This window comes from Leucoraja erinacea, chromosome 14 (genome assembly GCF_028641065.1).
Source record: "Leucoraja erinacea ecotype New England chromosome 14, Leri_hhj_1, whole genome shotgun sequence".
In the NCBI taxonomy this organism is placed as follows: Eukaryota; Metazoa; Chordata; class Chondrichthyes; order Rajiformes; family Rajidae; genus Leucoraja; species Leucoraja erinaceus.
In genome coordinates, this window is record NC_073390.1 from 28432666 (window position 1) to 28455380 (window position 22715).

At 40.1% G+C, this 22715-nt stretch overlaps 1 protein-coding gene across 4 annotated transcripts in view; it reads left to right on the plus strand.

The window, feature by feature from the left end:
* Window positions 1–21004, plus strand: part of pask (PAS domain containing serine/threonine kinase) — a 41846-nt gene extending 20842 nt beyond the window's left edge. For 3 of the 4 annotated variants that reach the window (XM_055645964.1, XM_055645961.1, XM_055645962.1), the window contains exons 10-20: window positions 1419–1511; window positions 2441–2609; window positions 3882–5179; window positions 6638–6810; window positions 7355–7522; window positions 9014–9139; window positions 9665–9799; window positions 12157–12356; window positions 14541–14674; window positions 17353–17496; window positions 19353–21004. In XM_055645964.1, coding sequence (XP_055501939.1) covers window positions 1419–1511; window positions 2441–2609; window positions 3882–5179; window positions 6638–6810; window positions 7355–7522; window positions 9014–9139; window positions 9665–9799; window positions 12157–12356; window positions 14541–14674; window positions 17353–17496; window positions 19353–19576 — 2864 coding nt within the window. In that variant the 3' untranslated portion in view covers window positions 19577–21004. The remainder of the gene's footprint in view (window positions 1–1418; window positions 1512–2440; window positions 2610–3881; window positions 5180–6637; window positions 6811–7354; window positions 7523–9013; window positions 9140–9664; window positions 9800–12156; window positions 12357–14540; window positions 14675–17352; window positions 17497–19352) is intronic. The other variant, XM_055645963.1, reaches the window with a different exon arrangement.
* The last annotated feature ends 1711 nt before the right edge of the window (window positions 21005–22715 follow it).

The following is a 22715-nucleotide window of genomic DNA, read 5'->3' on the forward strand; positions in this document are numbered from 1 at the left end:
CTTCTGTTGTCTGAATAGATTATAGATATTAACTTTAGTGAGCCATATTAATTCTGTTTTGTTAAAGCAATGGACATTATATAATGTGGGTTCAGATTTGTATATGTTTACAAGTTAGTAAAGGAAATTAAAATATTTTCTATGTTCTGAGTAGTTGCTGTTGCCAGAACCTTCCATATATTGGTGTTATTTCCATTGTAGGTTGCATGCAAGCTGTAGAAGGATCTGTAACGTGTAATCTTCTTGTTTTTTTTACCATGAATTGTGTTATGAAATTCTATTTTGATTATTTGGAGAATGGCATTTTGGCTGTGTTCAGAATTTTATTCCATGATTCTAGCATTTTTTCTTTAAAAGCCCATAGAGAACCTTGATTGTAGTTAATTAACAGGATATTTTGTAGAGGGTGCAATATATGGTTCATTATTTACATTGAATCAGCTATTTAAAACATTGGTTTGAGCCACAGTTTTCAAGAATTGTGACTTTTCTTTTGATTAATAGAAAGAAGACAGTAAAATTAATTATTAGGATTACCTTTATTGCTAGATATTACTTCAATCATATTTTAAACTACTTGAAACTATTTTGGCATGCATTGTATTTTATCGAGCATCTTAAATCATTAGAAATTCCTTCCTTGCTATATTATAAATACATTGATATCTAGTACGGTTATTTTATATGGACAAATACTGGGGTAAATCGGAATATTTTAAAGATCTGACCAAGTCTAATCTGATGTGCTGTAATGCAAGAGAGCAATATTTGCATTGTTTTTAGTGATTCAATACCCCTGAGGAAATAATTAATTCTAAAATAAGTAGCTACTCTGCTGTTAATTAATGGGTGACATAGCATTAAATGGACACGATGTTTAAAGCTTGTCATGTTTTGTGGTGCAAAATTCTACTGGATTTCTTTGAAAGATTCTAATGGACAGGTGGTTTGAATCTGGTCAGTGCTGAAACTTGCTTTGGTCAGATTTCACTACAGGGATATAAAGAGCAGCAGGGAAGTGCTTCTAGAATTAAAATCATTATCTGACTACAGAAATCACTTGGTGCCTTTTTATTCACACAAGAATCTTGAATAGAGAAGATGTATTGTTTTGGATTTTAAATAGTTATAAAAATGCTATTGGTGGTGCCTTTCATTGGTGTAGGTTAGTATTTATTGCCTATTTAATACAGTGAGAGCAAGTGAGAATATACTATGAAGAAATTGGGGATCTGAGATAAAACTGTATATACAATTGACAGCATAAAATCTTGCTCACGTTGTTTTCAATAGGAGAATCATATCTATTGTAGTTGTTAATACATCAGAATGCTTTTTCTCCTTTATAAACTTGTGTTCTCTTTTTCTCTTTGTGGTGCATCTTTTGGTCTGTTTCTTTGGGTTATGTGTATATTTAGAAGACCGGGATTATGCAGGTAGCATCAACCTGCTTTGCAATAACATCAAGATGTCTAATAAGGTCCCTGCCTTATCTGACACAACAAAGAAAGGTACAGTGCACAGAATAGGGGTTGGGAGGAGTATAAGGGACCATTTCATGCTGGGGTAAAATGAGATGTGCTACATACATTTCTGGATTCAGGTTTTGTATTAATGTCTGAACATTTTATTTTAGATTAGAATTTAATGCATCAGAAATATATTAAAACCTTGCTACATTGTTTAAGTTGCCTCTATCTTCCAAAAATGTACATTTGTCAACCATGACTCTTGTGCACCTATTTCTCAATGGAAAGGTTGTGGTTTCAAGCCCATTCCTGAGCAAAGCCAAGAAAAAGCATTTGGTACAATTCTGAAGGAATGGCAAACTGTTGTTTTGGATGAGACATTAAACTGCGGCCTTATCAGGCATCCTGAGAAACATCTGTTATTTCCATTGATTTTCTCCTTCTGAAGACATTACTATTCCTCAATGAATCTTCCTCGCAATTTGTCATGTAGACAGAATGAATGATTTCTATGAAAACTTTCAACTTTTATTATATAAGAAACACATTTCTGTGCCAGTCCATAAAAATAATTTAACACTTTATGAAATAAGTTATCCTGGAGATGAGAAATACAATACCTGAATGCTTACCTGTTGGTAGTAGTGTCTCCTTTCAATTTCTTTAATGCTGCACAGAAAATTATTTTACTGCTGTCTCTTGGGAACAACACAATTTCCTGATAAGCATTGTTAGAAAAATTACACAAAATTAACAATAATCATGACTAGATATTTTATTTTACACTAGTTAACAAAGAAAATATGAAATATCTATGATTGCACTGCCTTTTAAAGAATATTTGCACAATATAACAAGAAAAATACTTGGGATATACCAGGCTTCGGAACATTTATATAAGGAATAATAATTTTGTGTGGTGTTAACCTAGAATTATAATTTTAGTGCTTACAATGTGATTTCTAATGTAGATCCAAGCCTGTTGGTTGCTGGAAATAGAGCTCTTGTACAACAGGCAAAAGACTGTGGTATAGGATCAAAGGTCCCAATATTTACCGGAACCAGTTCAAGGTTAAATAGTAACTGCAGCCTTCCTTCCACCATGTCATCTCCAAAAGTCACCTCGACTCCTTTCAGCAGGTAAAAAGATTTAATCCGTAACCAAAGTCTCTCTAGAAACCAAGATTTTGAAATGGTAATGCCATTTTTGGAGTTAGCTTAATACAGTCAACTACATATGATTCAATGTTGGTCATAAGCTGCTGAATTAATTTGATCCTCTTCAATTGGAGACTTTTGTGAAGTATTTTAATATCTTTATAATTTCTGTAGCATCACAGAGTAGAACGGAGAGAAAGGAAATGAATTCACAATGATCATGTGAAGTGAGCACTTGGGTGTTAGATTTGCCAACTAGTGTGACAACCATGACATGGAGTCTGGATAGAGAAGAGCCGTTGTGAAATATCTTGGCAATTCCAATCTGTGAAACAAAAAATGTGCATTTTCAAAAGTTCAGAAAAGAGTGACCATGAAGTTAAACTGATGATTACACAAAAAAGCTGGAGAAACTCAGCGGGTGCAGCAGCATCTATGGAGCGAAGGAAATAGGCAACGTTTCGGGCCGAAACCCTTCTTCAGACTGATGAATTTGTTAAGGAAAAGTCTGTGGAAGGACAATCTGCCCCCTTCTGAACTTATGAAATATGATGCACTGTAGTACTTAGTAAATTGAAATGAGTACACTGAATAGATTGTCAATATGTTGAGTTATTCATCAGTTAGCATATTTTCAAAAAAATATAGAGTTGAAGTGTTAGAAAGATAAATCTGTATACATTGTTGATCAAACATTCCACTTTTATTTGGATCAGCTATTGTTAGCAGTGTAGATTATAATTTGCTAAGATTTTGCAAGGTTCTGGATTCAAAGATGAATTTCAGAGCTTTATGCTCTTAGAAGTTTTGTAGTTATTATGAAATCAAATGTAATATGCTCTTGGAAAGGAATGCACTTTTATCAAGTTTAATACATTTCACTTTACAGTGCACTATGATGTGTTGTCATACAGCATGGAAAGTTGGCCCTTTAGCCCAAATCCAACCTAGGCCAACCAAGTTGCCCTCTAACATTTTGTGGCATGAATGTGTATTTATCAGTTTGTATGAGTTGTTAATGATACTAAAGCTTCAATCTAACTGCTGGGTATGAATACATTCCTAGTTTGTAGAAGGGTAAACTTTAACTGGCCCTATGCAACACAGTTTCTGGTCAGATTAGCCAACTGACTTTGTAACATTTAGTAAAATTATGAGAGAAGAATGTCATTGTTAAATGTTACAATTTCAATCTTAAGATTGTGTTGCTGTTCTATATCATACATGTATTTTTATCATGCTTTATCGTTTCAGACCAGGGAGTGATAACACAAATGAAATGGTTGTCCAAGCGAAACAACTTCAGCCTGTGAAGGAGAGCAGTAATTCCTTGCGACTTTTGGAAAGTGCTGCCACCAAAAATCTCTTGTCACCATCCATTACTGCTGTTGGTTCGAAAAGGACTGATGAATGTTCATCTCAATTTGAAGAAATAAATCCAGAGAACACTGAAGAACATTTGGTTCCAAAGGACTCAACTGTGGCACTGTGCTCTGCTGGTGGGTGCGGATTTTGTTCACTCTCTGCATCATCAGCAGTAGCCTGTCACTGCAGTGAAGGAATGGGTAAATTACCACGCTCATCAAATCTAAACCCACTTTTGTCCATGTGTGGTCAGCAAACCAGTTTGTCAGGAGATGTAGTAACCTCTTCAGATCAAAATGGTGATGGCATGCAACATCGTGGCAAGATCTGTGATTCCCCAGGGACCCCAACCCTGGATGAAAACGTGCCTGGAAATGGGACTTCTCCCAGAATTCTCGTAATACCCGAGGAAGATAAAGCTGTGTATCATAATTATCTTGGTGGCCAATCTAATGAAGTAGGTATAGCAAATGAAAGTTGGTGGCAACAAGTCTCCTATGAATTTAGTCTTCCATCTGAAAACCACAAAGAACAAAACAGTGTCTACAAAGAAAGGCATGAAATGATTTATTCTGCCAGGTTAAGTGGTCAAATAAATCTATCTGCAAGCCAACACCAGCAGTGTGACACAAAGATTGAAAACCAGCCAGAGGCTGATGTAAGTTCAATTCTGTATGGTCTTAAGGATCTGGAGCTCAGCAGCGATTCAGAACTTATTTCTGTAGATCAGTCTGGCACTTCTTGCACGACCTCAGAGCTTCTCAGGACTCCATCACCTTATGTGATTGATTCAGACCTTGAATCAGAATCTGAGCAAAGTAAGATAGCTGCTGTGAAAGAAATTAATACATCTACTTGCAGTTACCAAAGTACAGAAATAACCAGCCACTGTGTAGGAGCACCAGAACAATTCTCTGTTTGTCCAAGGATCACTGATATTCTGTCTGAAGGATTAATTTATAGCAAGGGTCATCTGCGTAATAGTGAAATAAGTGCCAGTGAACACTCAGTGCGGCAGAGTCCTTGTCTGGAAATTATGGGAAGTAAGGATGAACTGGAAGGACATGTTACATCAACACCAAAATCCCATAAATACTTGAGCTCAGATAGTTCTTTAAAGCCCAATTGTGAAATTAATGAGGGGAACTATACTGGTAACTGCTATCACAGGGATGGTTCCAGACTATGTAAGTAATTTTAATGTCATATGGTACATAGCTAAAATGAAAATTAAAGTGTTTTTTTGCATTAGTAGATTTATTGTTTGGTCCCATTGTTAAATAATTGCAATATATACCAACCCTTGAAATGCCATATCCACTTGGGTATTAGAATACTCTGGTGATATTGTGTTTTTTCTATTTTGTTAAATAGAGGAATTATATTGACATGAGAGGCTTGAGCAAAGTTTAGCATCACATAAATTGCCATATTACAATTCCAAGAGACACTAAAGATGTTGGAATCTGGAGGAAAAATCAAAAAAATCAACTCTGAAGTCAGAGGCTGGGTTAGCATTTCTGGGGGAACGGAATGTCAATGTTTCAGGTTAAGGCCCTGCACCAGGACAGAGGAGGAAGATAGTTGGGATCAATAGGGCAGGGAGTGGGGAGAGTCATGAGGTGACAGGCAAACTGAGGAGGATGAAGGATAACTGGCAAACTGAGGAGGATGAAGGATAACTGGCAGATGGGGGAACAATGGTGTTCATAAGTAAAAGCAGGAGGCTGATAGATGCAAACATAAGGAAAAGGGCAGATGAAACCAGGTGGGGGAGGGAGGGTGAAGACAGCTTTTGGATGGTGATAAGCAGGAATCTCAAAAGTAAGGAAGGTGATAACGGTAACCATTAGGGGAAGAGGTAAAGGGCAGATGGAACCAGATGGGGGAGGAATCTGGTCGATGAAATGTGTGGGTAGTATGGAACTAGTAGGGGGAGCGGAAGAAAATAGTTGATGGGTGGGGTGTATGGGGAAAGAAGAAAAAATGGGAGAGCCAGAAGAAGATTTGAAGGAAAGGGGAATAGGAGCACAGGAGGCAAGGGTTATCTGAAATTGGAAATTTCAATGTTCATACCATTGGCGTGCCGATTACTTTGGCGGAATACGAGGTATTCCTCTGGTTTGTATTGGGCCTTATCCTGCCAGTTGAGAAGGCCGTGGAGTTGAGTACAATACAATACAATTTTATTGTCATTTGAACCTCAAAAGAAGTTCAAATGAAATTTGGTTTCTGCAGTCATACAACAAGAAAAGAACCAAGACACACAATTAACACAATTTACACAAACATCCATCACAGTGAATCTCCTCCTCGCTGTGATGGAAGGCAAAGTCTTGTCTCTCCCCTGTGTTCCATTCTTCTCCCGATGTTAAAGCCCCCGGCGGGCGATCGCAAGTCCCGGGGGTGGGGAGGGGAGGGGAAAGGATCAGGGTGATTGTGAGAAATGTGTGATTGTTCCAATTATGTTAACATCTGACAAATGAATGCATACCACACCGGATACTGCATTTGAATCTTTCCTAGCTTACTGTGTTGGATATGTATGTTTATGATTGATAGAAGAACAAACTATGGAATAAGATGATATTGAGTGAACTTCAAGAATCTGAATGTTATGTGTAATCGCCATCTTTTTGCCCCAGGCATAGTGTTTCAGGTCAAGTGTCTACAGTTGCGAGATGGAGGAAAATTGTATTGTGTGTGGGTAGTGCGGAATCATGCTCAGAGTCGGAGAGAGGCTGGGCTGAAGAATCTTTTATTGTCTACTCTAAACAGCACTTCCCTATCTGCAGCACACTCTATCAGCTTGGGAGAGGTTAGTCAAGTGAATACTTGATTTATTTTTATTTTAGTCCATGATACACATCAAGGCTGTTGTGAATGGAGCTTATGAGGAAGTAATGAAACATCACTAAATATTGAAGCTGGTGCAGGTGGTTCTAAAGGCTTCAGGTTCATACAACAGAGTGCGTGTATTGAGCAGTTGTGGATCAGCATGTAGCTGTCACATATGTAACATTATTGTGACAGAATCAAAATTGCTTTACACCTAATTATATATTACCCAAGGTAGACGCAAAGTGCTGGAGTAACTCGAACTGAAGAAAGATCCCGACCTAAAACGTCACCTATTGCCACCCTCTGTATTAAAAAAAAACTTGCCATGCACATCATCACCTTTACACTTTGCCCCTCTCACCTTCAAGCTGAGCTGAAGTTTCAATCTCTGGAATTATAAACTACAACCTCAATGTGGGGGTTAAGTGTCTCTGTTCTTCAAATCAAGAATACTTTTTAGAGTAGTCTGTTTATGCTATAAGGTGTTGTACTTGAATTATAGGTTGTTCTTTTTTTTTCAGGTTATAATGGAAACCGCAAAGTTACATGGTTTAACGTATTCAGAAGATTTGGAGATGGCGAAAGCTTGTGAAGGAGAATACTCTGAGTTTTATACCACGGTCAGCCCACTAGGGAAGGGAGCTTTTGGTTTTGTGTGGACAGCACATCAAAAATTTAGCAATAAAGAGGTATGCACAGAGCTTCATCGCTGACTCGTATACGTAAAGCTCACTTATTTTATTGTTTTGTTCTTTTCAGTCATGCAAAAGGAGCACATTCGCAACAAGCAGTGGCTGCCTCGCCAACAATCTGTCCCATTCTTTTCTTCTTCGTTGTTTTTTAGTATATGTTAAATGTATGTTTTAGTGTTCTTTAGCTGTTTTATGTGGTGGGGGGGGGGGGGGTGTTGGGGGAAACATAAAAAAATATTTTACCTCGATGGAGATGCGATTTTCTCCCGTATCGTAACTCCGTCTGCACTGCGGCCTAACATCGAGGAGCTGACGGCCTCTTGCTGGGGATTGACCTCAGAGCTCCAACTGCGGGAGCCTGCAGACTTAACATTGTGGAGCTCGTGACTTCGGGTGCTCCAGACCGCTACGATCGCAGGGGCTTCGATCGCCGGCTGCGGGAACTTCGATTGCCCCGACTGCGGATGGTTCAACTGCCCCATATAAAGAATAAAGAGTGAAGAAGATTAAACTTTATTGCCTTCCATCACAGTGAGGAATGCGGGGAATCCGCTGTGGAGAATGCTTATGTTAACTTTTATGTAGTTGTGTGTCTTGTTGCTTTTTTTTAGTATGGCTGTATGGTAAATCAGGTATCACTGCACCTTAATTGGTACACGTGACAATAAAATACCCTTTGAGCCAATCAGTAATCCTACTGAATAATTTAAAATAATTATGTAATATGCACATATAAGTTTATTTTTCAGAAAATCCGGAGGTTAGTTCATAGTATGATTTTAAAATCTGGATGAGTGGGGAAAAATAGATTCAGTAGTAAGCTTCAGAAATAAAATGGATATATGCTTTGAAGCGAATTAGTTGTCGGGTGATGAAGAAATTTAAATTAATTACCTTTCAAATACCTGTTGGGTTGAATAACCAACTTCTTTGTTTCTTAATTTCATGAACATTTCATTAGATTATTTGAAAACTTTTCATAGAATCCAGTTAACTTTAGCAACCGTGTAGTTCTAATCCATTGTGAACTTTTAAACAATAGTATTTAAGCAGGATGTCTTCTCTTGAAGTTCAGTTGTCATCTATTATCATCTATTGTCATCTTCCATCTGTCCGAGCTTGATTGTGCATATGGTCACTAGAAACTTAAAGCTCAACCCATTTAATTGCCCATTGTTGTCAAATATCACCCCTCCTTGCACCTTTCGAGATGTTCAGTATCCTGCATCTATCCAAAGGCCTTTCTAATGTTGCCCTAAATAAATGCAAAGAGATGACTAAGAAGTGAGTAACTTCTTGGAAACTAATCTTATTATATGCCTCTGTTCTTTTGCTTTCCAAATCTAACAGCATCTCCAAGATACAAAAAACATGCCAACAAGACATTTACAGCCCAGTTAGCAACCAGCAATGACAGCAACTTTATTTTAAAATGCTTGGGCATCTTAGCGATTGTACGTTACAGGTATGCTTGTTTTGTATCTTCAGGTTGTGGTGAAATTTATTCGTAAGGGCAAGATTGTTGAAGACTGTTGGGTTGATGATGCGGACCTGGGCAGAGTAAGTCAGGAGATCGCAATCCTTGCTCGACTCAACCATCCCAACATAATCAAGGTCAGTCACGTTTTTTTCCTGTTTCAACCTTTTTATGTTTCACTGTTTTAGCTTGGGTATCTGCACCAGGTTTATACTGGTGAGCATTAGAATATAATACTATATAAGGCTAGAGAGGGTCCCTTCTGGTGAAGGGCACTGATCTTGTTGCCACATAGCCTACAATCTCTTTCATGACAACAGATAATCTCTTTATGTTCCTGCGTGACATGTTGCTTATGGAATTGTCAAATGTTCATAAGCTGTATTACTTTCCCTACTACGAATGAGTGCTGATATTAATATTTATTATTGGAAGCAGAGTGTTCTTGCATTACTTGGATGTTGATTACAGTGTGCAAACTTGTTAATTAAACTGAGGATGGGCTGGCCTTTTATCAGTTGCTTAATATTGTATTGAGGCATAATTGGAACAAAAAGCATAAGTCTATGCCTCATGGATCTGATAGTTCATTTATTTGTGTTGATTCTTCCCAGAATTATTAAAAGAGAGCTGCAAATTCAAGTGTGTTATAATCTCTACAGGTACTTGATGTGTTTGAGAACCCGGATTTCTTTCAACTTGTAATGGAGAAACATGGAACTGGCCTGGATCTCTTTGAATTCATTGACCAGCAGCCAGACTTGGATGAGCCCTTATCCAGCTTCATATTTAGACAGGTAATAAGAAAAATATACATTAGATCAATGACCAGTGTTACTATTTTCCTGATGTTTTATGTAGTATCTATTAGTTCAATATACAATAATGAAGATCACCAATTCTGACTTTGTGCTGTCTATTCAGTCTGGAAGTCAAAGGCAAACCTTAGCTACGAGTTGCTTCTCACACATTAATTCTCCCACTCAGACCTCTCTGTCTTTGGCCTCCTGTGTTGTTTCAAAGAAAACCAATCAGTCCGTGCATATTATAGCCCTTGGGGCTTAATATTGAATATAACATTTCCAATGAATCACCCTTTTTTAGGTTTATGTGCGTCTCTGTTTGAGCTCTGTTCGTCCTTGAACAGAGACACAATCTGTTTTATAGGAAATGTTGTCAATGGTTCTTTATTTGTCACAAATGCAACTGCACAGTGAATTTTTTTTTGCATATATTATCCATGCGGGTGCCACCCTGTTTTGGCACCAAGCCCAAAGTCCGATTGGCCGGTCCGCTCGATGTATTGGAGCAGTTTCCGCAAACCGACATCCATCTCCTCACCCAGCCATCTTTGTGTCCCAGGGACACCTCTTGCAGCCAACCTTGAAGGTGATGGAGGCATTACCCTGGTTCGCCCTCCTACCGGCCCTTGCTTCTCATTTCCGATGTCTCCAGCTCCCTCCCGGTTAAGCCGACCAACGAGCCTTCAGGTGGGTCCTGCCGTCTGATGAGCCATCGGATGGGTCCTGCTGTCGGATGAGCCTTTGGGTGGGTTCCCAGTTGCGCCGACTGACGAGGCTTCGGGCAGGCCACAGGAAGACCTCCGCCATGCCAGCACCTCGGGAATGTCATGATCAATTCTAATCGACTATGTCAGGAAATCAGAAGTCGGTTTCAGATGAAGGCTCCGAAGCCGAGGTCCAGAAGTTAAGGTAGACAAAAATGCTGGAGAAACTCAGCCGGTGAGGCAGCATCTATGGAGTGAAGGAATAGGTGACGTTTCAGGTCGAGACCCTTCTTCAAACTGGGTTCAAACAGGAGTTAAGGGATGAGTTTACTCAGTATCATGGTGTTGAAGGCTGAGCTGTAGTCAATGAATAGCATCCTGACGTAGCTGTGCATATTGCCGAGATGATCCACAGTTGAATGTAATGTATTATCCTAGATGAATATAATTTTGGCTTCAACATGGATAAAAGTTATGATTTCAAGAGCCAGGTTAAGAGTGATTTCTGACTGTGGAATCAAGGACTGCCCCCCCCCCCCCCCCCCCTCCCCCCCCCCCAGGATTTCTCCTTTTGCCAAAGAAAGCTCTTTGAATGCTAATCATCTCAATCCCAGTAAATTACTGTGGAACTTCTTCAGACCAGTATTATAAATTAGCTGGCTTCATTCGTGACCTTCGACGCTATCAGAAGTGGGGCTATAGGATGTTGATTGCAGCGTTCAGTTTGATTTGGCATTTTTTGTCATGAAGCAATCTTTGCCTCCATTCAGCATGTAAGGCCTGGTTGATAAAAGACGATCAATACTTCCTCCTCAGTGCTAAAGCAAGCAAAAATTACACCAAGAGCACAATTCACCTCTGAAGTACCATTGTCAAAACCTCTCCCTTCAAGCTGGGCTAGGGATGAGGGGTGTTCTCCAGGAGTGCTGTAGACCTGAAACTCTCAGAACTGAGTGGTAGTTGATGTGTTGATAAAAAAGGGAATATTTCAAGGGTGGGGATACAATAATGAATTTACTGTGGGAGAAAAGGGCTTAACAATAAAGAGGAGGACATTGGCAAGGTGACAAAGAACAGCTTGAGCGTCATGATCTGTATAAGGCCAGAACCTGGGAATTTGATGATTAATTTGATGAAGATGGAACAAAGTTATGAAAATCATGATTTTTCCATTGGGCAGTTGGTGAACTTTATGGAATTGTTGAGGAAATTGGTTGGTGTTCCTTGTAAGTAGAGAGCAATAGCCTCAACTGAAATTAAAACATTTGGCATTGATATTCTGTGATGGAGAAGTTGAAATCTATCCATTTAAATTTACCTTATTTAAAGAACTGACGTACCTGTCTATTTCATTAATCAAGAGACTACTTCTGGTAGATTCATCTTTGATGTTTTGAATGTGTGGTGGAGTGCGTGAGACTACTTTTCTAATCATACCCGACAAATTATTGGCTATCGAAATTGGATTTTGAGAACGTTGTAAAAACCGCCGCTACAAATGTTCTCTAAATAATTTATGTCTTCCTCGCTAATCTTGGTTCCTCAGTAGATACTTGTGCGTTATCTCCCATATTTTTATCAAATACTTAGTTTTGCCTTTAATGTAGCAAGTATACACTGAGATTTGTGTGGGCCTTTGTACTGCAGATTGTGGCCGCTGTGGATTATCTACACAGTAAATGCATTCTGCATCGGGATATCAAGGACGAGAACGTGATTATTGACGAGGATTTCACTGTTAAGCTTATTGACTTTGGTTCAGCTGTGAACTTGGAGCCTGGGAAAGTTTTCCGTACATTTTATGGAACAATTGAATACTGCTCTCCAGAGGTACTGATGGGAAACCCGTAAGTATTAAAATATGAAGCTTTTAAATGTCTTGTTTTGGGGTATAATCCAAGGCTCCTACTCTTGCCTACAAGGTTGTGCTTGTTATAGAAAGGATCTGGCTTGTGATATCCTTTGGTATAGACATTAATGGCTCTCACAATGGCTCAAACCCCCTTGTCATATAAGGAAATATTGGAAAGACTGGGCTTGTATTCAATGGAATTTGGAAGGATGAGAGGAGATCTTATAGAAACTTAAAAAAGCCAGATGCAGGAAAAATGTTCCCAATGTTGGGGGAGTCCAGAACCAGGGACCACAGTCTAGGAATAAAGGGGAGGCCATTTAAAACTGAGATGAGAAAAAACTTTTTTACCCAAAGCTGTGAATTTGTGGAATTCTCTGCTACAAAAGGCAGTAGAGGCCAATTCACTGGATGAATTTAAAAGAGAGTTAGACAGAGCTCCAGGGTCTAGTGGAATCATGGGATTTGGGGAGAAGGCAGGCACGGGTTACTGATTGTGGATGCTCAGCCATGATCACTATGAATGGCGGTGCAGGCTCGAAGAGCCAAATGGCCTCCTCCTGTACCTATTTTCTATGTTTCTAAGTGTCTTGACCTGAAATGGCACCTTTTAGTTTAGAGATACAAAAAAATAAACTAATAGGTGACCTATCCATGTTCTCCAGAAATGTTGCCTGACCTAGGCAGACAAATCTGAAGTAGCTCAGCGGGTCAGGCAGCATCTCTGGCGAAAAGCAATTGATGACATTTGGGTCGATTGGAAACCTTCGAACTATCTTTAATCTGACTTTACTGGACTATATTTTGCACTAAACATTATTCCCTTTATCCTGTATCTGTACAGTGTGGACGGCTTAATTGTAATCATGTATAGCCTTTCTGTTGACTGGGTAACACAAAACAAAAAAGCTTTTCACTGTAGTTCAGTACATGTGACAAACTAAACTAAAAAGAGAATATGCCTTTTAGCAAGGCCTTTGACAAGATCCCATATAGTAAGCTATTCTGGAAGGTTAGATCACATGGTATCCAAGGTGAGCTTGCTAATTGGATTCAAAGTTGGATTGGGGAAAGGAGTCAAAGGATAGTTGTACAGGGTTGTCTATCAGATTAGAGGCTTGTGACCAGTAGAGTGCTGAAGGTTTGTGCTGGGTCTGTTTCTGTTTGTCAAAAAAATAGTTAATGTATATGACAATGTGATCTTATAGAAACATATAAAATTCTTAAAGGATTGGACAAGCTAGATGCAGGAAAATTGTTCCCGATGTTGGGGGAGTCCAGAACCAGGGATCACAGTTTAAGAATAAGGGATAGGCCATTTAGGACTAAGATGAGGAAAAACCTCTTCACCCAGAGAGTTGTGAATCCGTGGAATTCTCTGCCACAGAAGGCAGTGGAGGCCAATTCACTAGATGTTTTCAAGAGAGAGTTAGATTTAGCTCTTAGGGCTAAAGGGATCAAGGGATATGGGGGGAAAAGCAGGAACGGGGTACTGATTTTAATGATCAGCCATGATCATATCGAATGGTGGTGCTGGCTCGAAGGGCTGAATGGCCTATTCTTGCACCTATTTTTCTATGTACAGCTCTGTAACTCTCTCTGAGGTGTCTGGAACCAGAAGTCATTGTCTCAAAGTGCAAGTTTGGCCATTAAGGATTGAAATGCTTAAAGTAATCTTCATTAAGAGGATAAAGAGTCGTTGGGTAGTAATCACTAGCAAAGGTTCATGGATTTTTGGATATTGGAAGATGAAAGACATGCGATGAATGCAGGAAGGTAATGCAGAGTTAAGAGATTGCCCTGATTTTTATTCAATGGTGAAGTGGAATGGCGTACCTTTACTTTGCGACAATATCCATGTAAAATCCATATATATATATATATATCCTTGTACAATGTAGTTGATACCTATTGCAGTAGGTTCTCAAGTACATTGAAAGCATATTTTGAAGAATTCCATAACTCTGCATGTGCAGGAGAGAACAGGATTGGTACTCTCGTGTGCATTGTATACTCTAAATGATGCCTTCATGTTGTGAGGGATTTGCTAAAAACTATGTTGCTATCCATTGGCTAGTTAAGAGTTTCTTCTGTATTGGAACGTTTCTAAATTTGAAGCTGTGGCATTTTCCTCGCTGTTAAATCATTTTCATGTTCTATCTTCTCTATCTGTTTTCAGGTATTCTGGATCTGAGTTGGAGATATGGTCCCTGGGAGTGACATTGTATACCCTGGTCTTTGCAGAGAACCCATTCAGTGATGTAGAAGAGACAGTAGCAGCTGTCCTAAAACCACCTTTTCAATCCTCCAATGGTAAAATAACTTTTACATTTCTAATAAACGAGCACAGATATAGCCATTTATAATCCAGAAGGAATTGAAGCTGTGAATTGTTCTGATCATTATTCCTGAGATTAAACTCGGTAGTAAACATGTTGGAATAATAATTATAGTGGGAGAATGGAATGGCTATTGCTTCATAACCTGTACATCCACCTATTTATTATTTGTTTCCAGGGTACTTAAGGAAGTGGCTCTAGAAATTGTGGATGCATTTGTGATACTTTTCCAATGTTCTAAAGACTCGGGATCAGTTCCTGTGGATTGGAGGGTAGCTAATGTTATCCCACTTTTTAAGAAAGGCTGGAGAGAGAAAACAGAATTATAGACCAGTTCGCCTGACACCGGTGGTGGGGAAGATGCTGGAGTCAATTATAAAAGATGAAATAGCCGAACATTTGGATAGCAGTAGCAGGATTGGTCCGAGTCAGCATGGATTTACGAAAGGGAAATCATGCTTGACTAATCTTCTGGAATTTTTGAAGATGTAACTAGGAAAATGGACAAGGGAGAGCCAGTGGATGTAGTGTACCTAGACTTTCAGAAAGCATTTGATAAGGTCCCACATAGGAGATTAGTGGGCAAAATTAGGACACATGATATTGGGGGTGGAGTGCTGACATGGATAGAAAATTGGTTGGCAGACAGGAAACAGAGTGGGGATTAACGGGTCCCTTTCAGAATGGCAGGCAGTGACTAGTGGGGTACTGCAAGGCTCAGTGCTGGGACCGCAGCTAATTACAATATACATCAATAATTTGGATGAAGGGATTCAAAGTAACATAAGCAAATTTGCAGATGATACAAAGCTGCGTGGCAGTGTGAACTGTGAGGATTTATGAGAATGCAGGGTGACTTGGACAGGTTGGGGGAGTGGGCGGATTCATGGCCGATGACGTTTAATGTGGAGAAATGTGAGGTTATCCACTTTGGTAGCAAAAACAGGAAGGCAGATTACTATTTAAATGGCGTCAATTTGAAAAAGGGGAAGTACAGCGGGATCTGGGGGGTCCTTGTTCATCAGTCTATGAAAGTAAGCATGTAGGTACAGCAGGCAGTGAAGAAAGCGATTGGCATGTTGGCCTTTATAACAAGAGGAGTCGAATATAGCAGCAAAGAGGTCCTTATGCAGTTGTACGGAGTCCTAGTGAGACCACACCTGGAGTATTGTGTGCAGTTTTGGTCCCCTAATTTGAGGAAGGACATTCTTGCTATTGAGGGAGTGCAACGTAGGTTTACAAGGTTAATTCCCGGGATGGCGGGACTGTCATATGCTGAGAGAATGGAGCGGCTGGGCTTGTACACTCTGGAGTTTAGAAGGATGAGAGGATATATTATTGAAACATATAAGATTGTTAAGGGTTTGGACACGCTGGAGGCAGGAAACATGTTCCCGATGTTGGGGGGAGTCCAGAACCAGGGGGCCACAGTTTAAGAATAAGGAGTAAGCCATTTAGAACAGAGACGAGGAAACACTTTTTCTCACAGAGGGTTGTGTGGAATTCTCTGCCTCGGGGCGGTGGAGGCAGGTTCTCTGGATGCTTTCATGAAAGAGCTGGATAGGGCTCTTAAAGATAGCGGAGTCAGGGGATATGGGGAAAAGGCAGGAACGGGGTACTGATTGGGGATGATCAGCCATGATCACATTGAATGGCAGTGCTGGCTCGAAGGGCCGAATGGCCTACTCCTGCACCTATTGTCTATTCAGATTTCTGGTATCATTGCATTTTGCTTTAGTTTTTGATGTTTTTTTATTGCTTGGAAATATTATTTTTTTATTTTCCGTGTAAATAAAATCAATTCTCCATGATGTGCCCATTAAATTGTGCCATTCAATAAATAGTTCTATGCAAATGGATATCTATCCCTATAATTTTTTACTATCCACATTCTGTGTGTAGTCGTCTCTCTCTTACTAGTTTTCTCAAGAGTTTTCTCACTTGACTAGCACCTTAATAGTTGGGATTACTTAACATTGTGTTTAAGAAGGAACTGCAGATGCTGGAAACTCAGTGGGTGCAGCAGCATCTAGGGAGCGAAGGAAATAGGCAACGTTTCGGCCCGAAACCTTGCCTATTTCCTTCGCTCCATAGATGCTGCTGCACCCGCTGAGTTTCTCCGGGATTACTTACCATGCAGCTTCACTTGATTATTTTATGTGATAATGAACCCTTGAGAATGACAATTCTGCTGCTTGTCATACTTGGTTGATAATATCCTAATTATTATTCATCATTATTTATCTTTCTAAGGCAACTTTGTCCAGGCTTCTTTGTTTATCCATTTCTTCAGTTCCTCGCACAATCTCCCATTCATTAGAGGATTTGCTAGCATTCATTTCCTCTCAGTATTTTTTCCTTCCATTGTCTTGGTTGCACAGCTCATCCTCACAGAGGACATATGACATTATCATTAAACCATGCCTCTGACCCACTTGTAAGCAACCCCTAAGAAGATTGGTAATAATGAACAATAACCAATGGAATATCAGATATGATACAAATTTTATAAAGTACAACATCATCTCTGAGTAACACAATCAATAACGTGCAACAAATGTTGAATGTGAACCTTCAAAAGTGTAAATATTTATATTTAATGTAAATATCCACCCTTTGAGCCAGCTCAATTTCTGTGTTCCTTTTCCGTAGACTTTATGAACTTGGTGTCATCTATGCTGCAGCCTGATCCTTGCCTCCGCCTAACTTTGGAAGAACTAATGAAGGACCCATGGGTGACACAGCCTGTCAATCTGGCCCTCTACACCTGGGAGGAAGTGTACTCTGCCAAAGAAAGTGAGTGCAAAACCTGTAATTTCAAATACAGCCATGAACTGAGCAAACCCAACAACCTACTTGACAAGCTTAGACTTTTTTGTGGGTTAAGAGCAAGTCCAAAATAATTTTAATGCCACAAAAAGGTCATGAAGAGCTTTCGATTCTTTATTATTTCAACCTCCTACAATATTTATCCAGCATGGTCTTGGAACAGTGGTTCTCATTGCATATCCTGACAACTGATTGCACAGATGGAAAGCAGTTTATTCTTGCAACATTATTCTTGCAAACCATTTTGATTATTTTACTATATTGTTTCAACTGGTTGTCGTGAAAGGAGAGATTAATTTCTAATTAGCAAACCTGTGCAACTCGCGCAGCATATTAAAATTAACAGCATGAATTAACAGCAAAATCATTGGTTATGATTTCCAGATTTCTATAGATTATTAAATAATTCCTACCGATAGGAGGGTGGTAAATGAAACAATTTTTCATTCAAAAGTAAGGACCGAGAGAGAAAACAGTGGAGCCTTACAAAGTGCAGGGAACTACTGGAATATCACAAAGAATGTGATATCAATAGGACTGGACAAAGTCAACAAAGATTTATGAAAGGGAAATTATATTTGACAACTGGAGTGATCTTAGGATGTAATTGGCAAAATGTGGAAACATAGAAACATAGAAATTAGGTGTAGGAGTAGGCCATTCGGCCCTTCGAGCCTGCACCGCCATTCAATATGATCATGGCTGATCATCCAACTCAGTATCCTGTACCTGCCTTCTCTCCATACCCTCTGATCCCCTTGGCCACAAGGACCATATCTAACTCCCTCTTAAATATAGCCAATTAACTGGCCTCAACTACCCTCTGTGGCAGAGAGTTCCAGAGATTGACCACTCTCTGTGTGAAAAAAGTTCTCCTCATCTTGGTTTTAAAGGATTTCCCCCTTATTCTTAAGCTGTGACCCCTTGTCCTGGACTTCCCCAACATCGGGAACAATCTTCCTGCATCTAGCCTGTCCAACCCCTTAAGAATTTTGTAAGTTTCTATAAGATCCCCTCTCAATCTCCTAAATTCTAGAGAGTATAGACCAAGTCTATCTAGTCTTTCTTCATAAGACAGTCCTGACATCCCAGGAATCAGTCTGGTGAAACTTCTCTGCACTCCCTCTATGGCAATAATGTCCTTCCTCAGTGGAGACAGTGACAGTGCTTATGCTTGAAAGAAGAGACAGTGGATGTGCTTATTTGGATTTTAAGAATAAAAAAATAAAAAAAATAGTCTCACATAACTATTGAGTGCACAGAAGCAAAGTATTTGGTTTGGGAGTAACATTAGCATGGGTTGAAAATTGGTTGACGGAGGATAAATGTGGCTTTCTTGGAGTGCAGAGGGTAACTCGTGCATTATGCAGGGTACGATGCTCGAGTCCTAGGTACTTGCAATAAACATCCTAGAAATATGGATGTTTCTAGGTTTACTGACAATACAAAAAGAGATGAGATTGTGAGAAGGATGCAAAGAGGCTTCAGATGATTTGGACAAGACGAATGAGTGGGTAGATATGTGGCATGCAGAAAACAATGGATAAGTGTGAAGTTAACAACTCTGGTTGGAATACCAGTAAGGTAGATATTATTTAAATGGTGATGAATTAGGATACATTGATGTACAAATGGACCTGGTCTCCTTGTTCATCAATCACTGAAAACAAACAAGGTGAAGCAAGTAGTTATTATAAATGGTACATTCTCCTGCTTGAGGAATTAAGTTAATGTAAATGCTTTCAGTATGCATTGGACTGTCATATCAATGAAGGAGGTAAACTCAGTAATAACCAATTAACCATTCTATTTTTTGCAATTAGCATCATTTGCGAACTGTTCTGTGTCTGGAGAGGACCACAGATTGCTCATTCCCCCTCTGAGGTTTGCTGACAATGAGAGTGAAGTAAGTGCTGACAAGGTTTCTTCTGCAGACCTCCTCCAAGCTGAACGTTCACGTGATCTATGCAAGAATGATGAGGACACAGTTCCATCTTCGGCAGAGCTCCAGGCTGACCTCTTGGAATATTTGTATAGCCAGGACTGATAGAAACATACCTGGGCAGCAAAGCAGAACATAGGGAAGCTGCATTTGTTTTAACATTGTATTTTTGAGTTGTACATCAAGGTAAAGTGCATGTTGTGCTGTAGGAAACAGTAAGGTCTCCAATACATCGAGTGAAGTAACTGCTGGGAAAGTGGGATCTCCCATACTCCTGGGGCTGGAACAATTTTCAATGTTAAAGAATTGCAACTTTGGGAAGGTCATCCGCTGCCCAAAGTTATCTGCGAACTGACTGGCTGAAACATGGTTGCGGGTGGCCAGTCAAACCTGGTCAGGTCCTACTTCCATTCCTGCATTCTGTAAATACAACTGTAAACTAGCCTTGGGACCCGGGGCATTCTAAGACCATATCTAGCCTTGCTGCTACTCTGGCACAAATCTGTTAAATTCTGGGCTTTAAGATAATTTTTCAAAATACAGCAGACAGTTAAATGGAGAAACTCTCTTAGAGCCTTAGATGAATGCAGCTATCCTATTGGGAGTAATGATCATGGTCTATGCAGTCAGCGTGTGGTTATGTGGTCAGACTGCCAACATGAATTATTTGTTATTTTAAAAGCCTAGATAAAATTGGGCACTGTGGTAGCATCTGTCACGCTTCCTTCAGAGTTCAGCAGCACAGGGGATTTAATGCCTTTCATGTCAACCCATATCCCCTTATTCAGTCTCTGGTGCCTCCCAATTAGTTTTAAAGTTGCCACTGATGAACTGTTTCTTTGCATTATCTGACAAAGTGTATACACATGCAAAACAATATTGGATTTGGTCTTTATTGTAACAAAAAACTCTTGATTATACTGTCCCTTCCAGAAGATTGATAATATATACAGGTTCGCCACTGATTTTCCAGCACCTCCTTTAATGTGGACAAAATTACGAGAGCATTGCGTGTGGTGTTTTATGCTTTTTCGGGACGTGTGCCTCTGTCCTGCAAGAGTTAATTGTTTACTTCTTTGTTCATTGTTAGTTCTTTATTTAAGTTTCTAGCAATCCGTGGTGCTTTGAAGACATGGGAGGGGTATAATTAGTGAGTTATGGGTGTATTGAATTATTATTATGTGACATCTGTTGGTCAGGCAAAATGGATAATCCGGCATCGCTCTGGAAAGAAGGGTGCTGGAAAATCAATGGTGTACCTGTAATTACACTTGGCTTGTATACCATTCGTTTCTATTTTTACTGTTCCTTACATTGCAACAGTGACTCACAGTGAGACAAAAATGTGCTAAACTGACAACAAATGAATAACACTCCTGATGATTTTTAATCATTTCGTTGCTATGGAAACATTGCTGAGCTAACTCTCTTTTCCCCTTAAAACCCTTTGTTTTGCATTTAATTTTACTTTGTGGATATATGTTTGCCATAAGCCCCCTCAAAAACTTAAAAAAATAAAATTTATGAAAGTAACCCAGTAATTGTGGTGAACAGGATACAGGCTACTGTGATCAAGTTCAAGTTTACTGTCACATGCATTAGTGCCGTGAGGTACAGTCACATTGAAATGCTTTTCCTGCTGCAGCGACATCACACGCAGGCTCAAATGCCCAAAAATAAAGTATACGTAAATTACACAAAAAGACTGCAAAACAATCTATTAGTACAGAAACATAATTAGAATTAGAAAGAAAATGAAATCCATGGCAATGTGAGAGATGGGCTGCAGTGTTCCATTGTCAAGGTAGGATTAGTTGTGCAGGTTAGTTTAAGAACCGAATGGTTGTCGGAAAGTAGTTGCTCCTAAACCCAGTGGGATACGTCATTGCAAACTGGAGCTGGTTAACAGACTTTTAGCGAAAGAAGTGGGGGAGGGTTTGTAGAAATTACCTAAAATCCAATGTTCATACTGTTGGGTTGCAAGCTACACAAGTGAAATAGGAAGTGCTGTTCCTCCAATTTGTGCGTGGCCTCACGGTAATGGAGGAGTCTTAAGCCCCTGTCCCATTTAAGAAACCTGAACGGAAACCTCTGGTGACCTTGCCCGCGACACAAGGTTTCCATGAGGTCGCCGGAGGTTTTGGTCACTCTCCGTAATCGTCGAAAGTGTTTTCCACGTGGTCGAGGCTTCATCGAGGTCCCTGCTTTTTTTTCAATGTGTTTAAAGCCGGCTTAGACTAAAAATAAGTTGTCGTTTGATCGAAGCCAGTGGAGTGGGGTCGCAATTTACTTACAGGCAGTCGAAGGCCATCTCCTTCGCTGACCGGCCATTATGATTGGCTCATTGGAGTTTCACGACCTAGAAGACCCACCGGTAGGTAAAATGCCTGCTAAACTTTATTAAACTTCTTAAAACTCTCCACTCCTTCTCTCCCCTTTTCCTCCCCACTTTCCCCCCTACTCTCTCTCCTCCTCCCTCATTCTTGTTGCTTCTCTCCCCTTCTCTCCTCCCCCCCCCCCCCCCCCGTGCTCTCTAAAGGACTTACCGTGCTCTGTGGCAGCCGTTTACCTTCCTCTTCATCTCGCACAGAGCTACTCCGCTCTCCATGGCCCCCACCTTCACAGTGTGTGTGTGTGCGCGTGTGCGGTCTGTAGCTGCAGCTCGCGCTTCGGTCGATCCAGCTCTAGGTTTTCCAGGCGAGTGACCAAAACCCTCCTGTGACCTCGTGGCAACCTTGCAGTGACCATGATTGCAGGCAAGGTCGCCAGAGGTTGCTGTTTAGGTCGCCCAAGTGGGACAGGGGCTTTAAGGGCAGAAAGGTCATTATGGGGATGGGAAGGAGAGTTAAAGTGGTTAGCAGCCGGGAGATCCAGTATACCTTGGCGAAACGGTACTTGATCATGCTAATGTACAGCTTACATCATGATTGCCCGTTTCATCGAACACTTACGCCAAGGCCTACTGGATCTCCCGATTGCTCACTACTTTTAACTCTCCTTCCCATTCTCATTGTGACCTTTCTGTCACAGGCCTCCTCCATTGCTGGTGTGAGATCATGCACAAATAGGGAGGAACAGCATCTCAGATTCGCACAGCTATTTGGACATTAAAGATTAATATGGAATTGTGTAATATGGGCAGCAGGAACTGGAATAAATGGGTCATTTTTCAGCTTGCTTGCTTTACCTGGAATGTGTGCTAGGATGTACAACCTATATTAATGATTCAAACTGGGGATTGTGT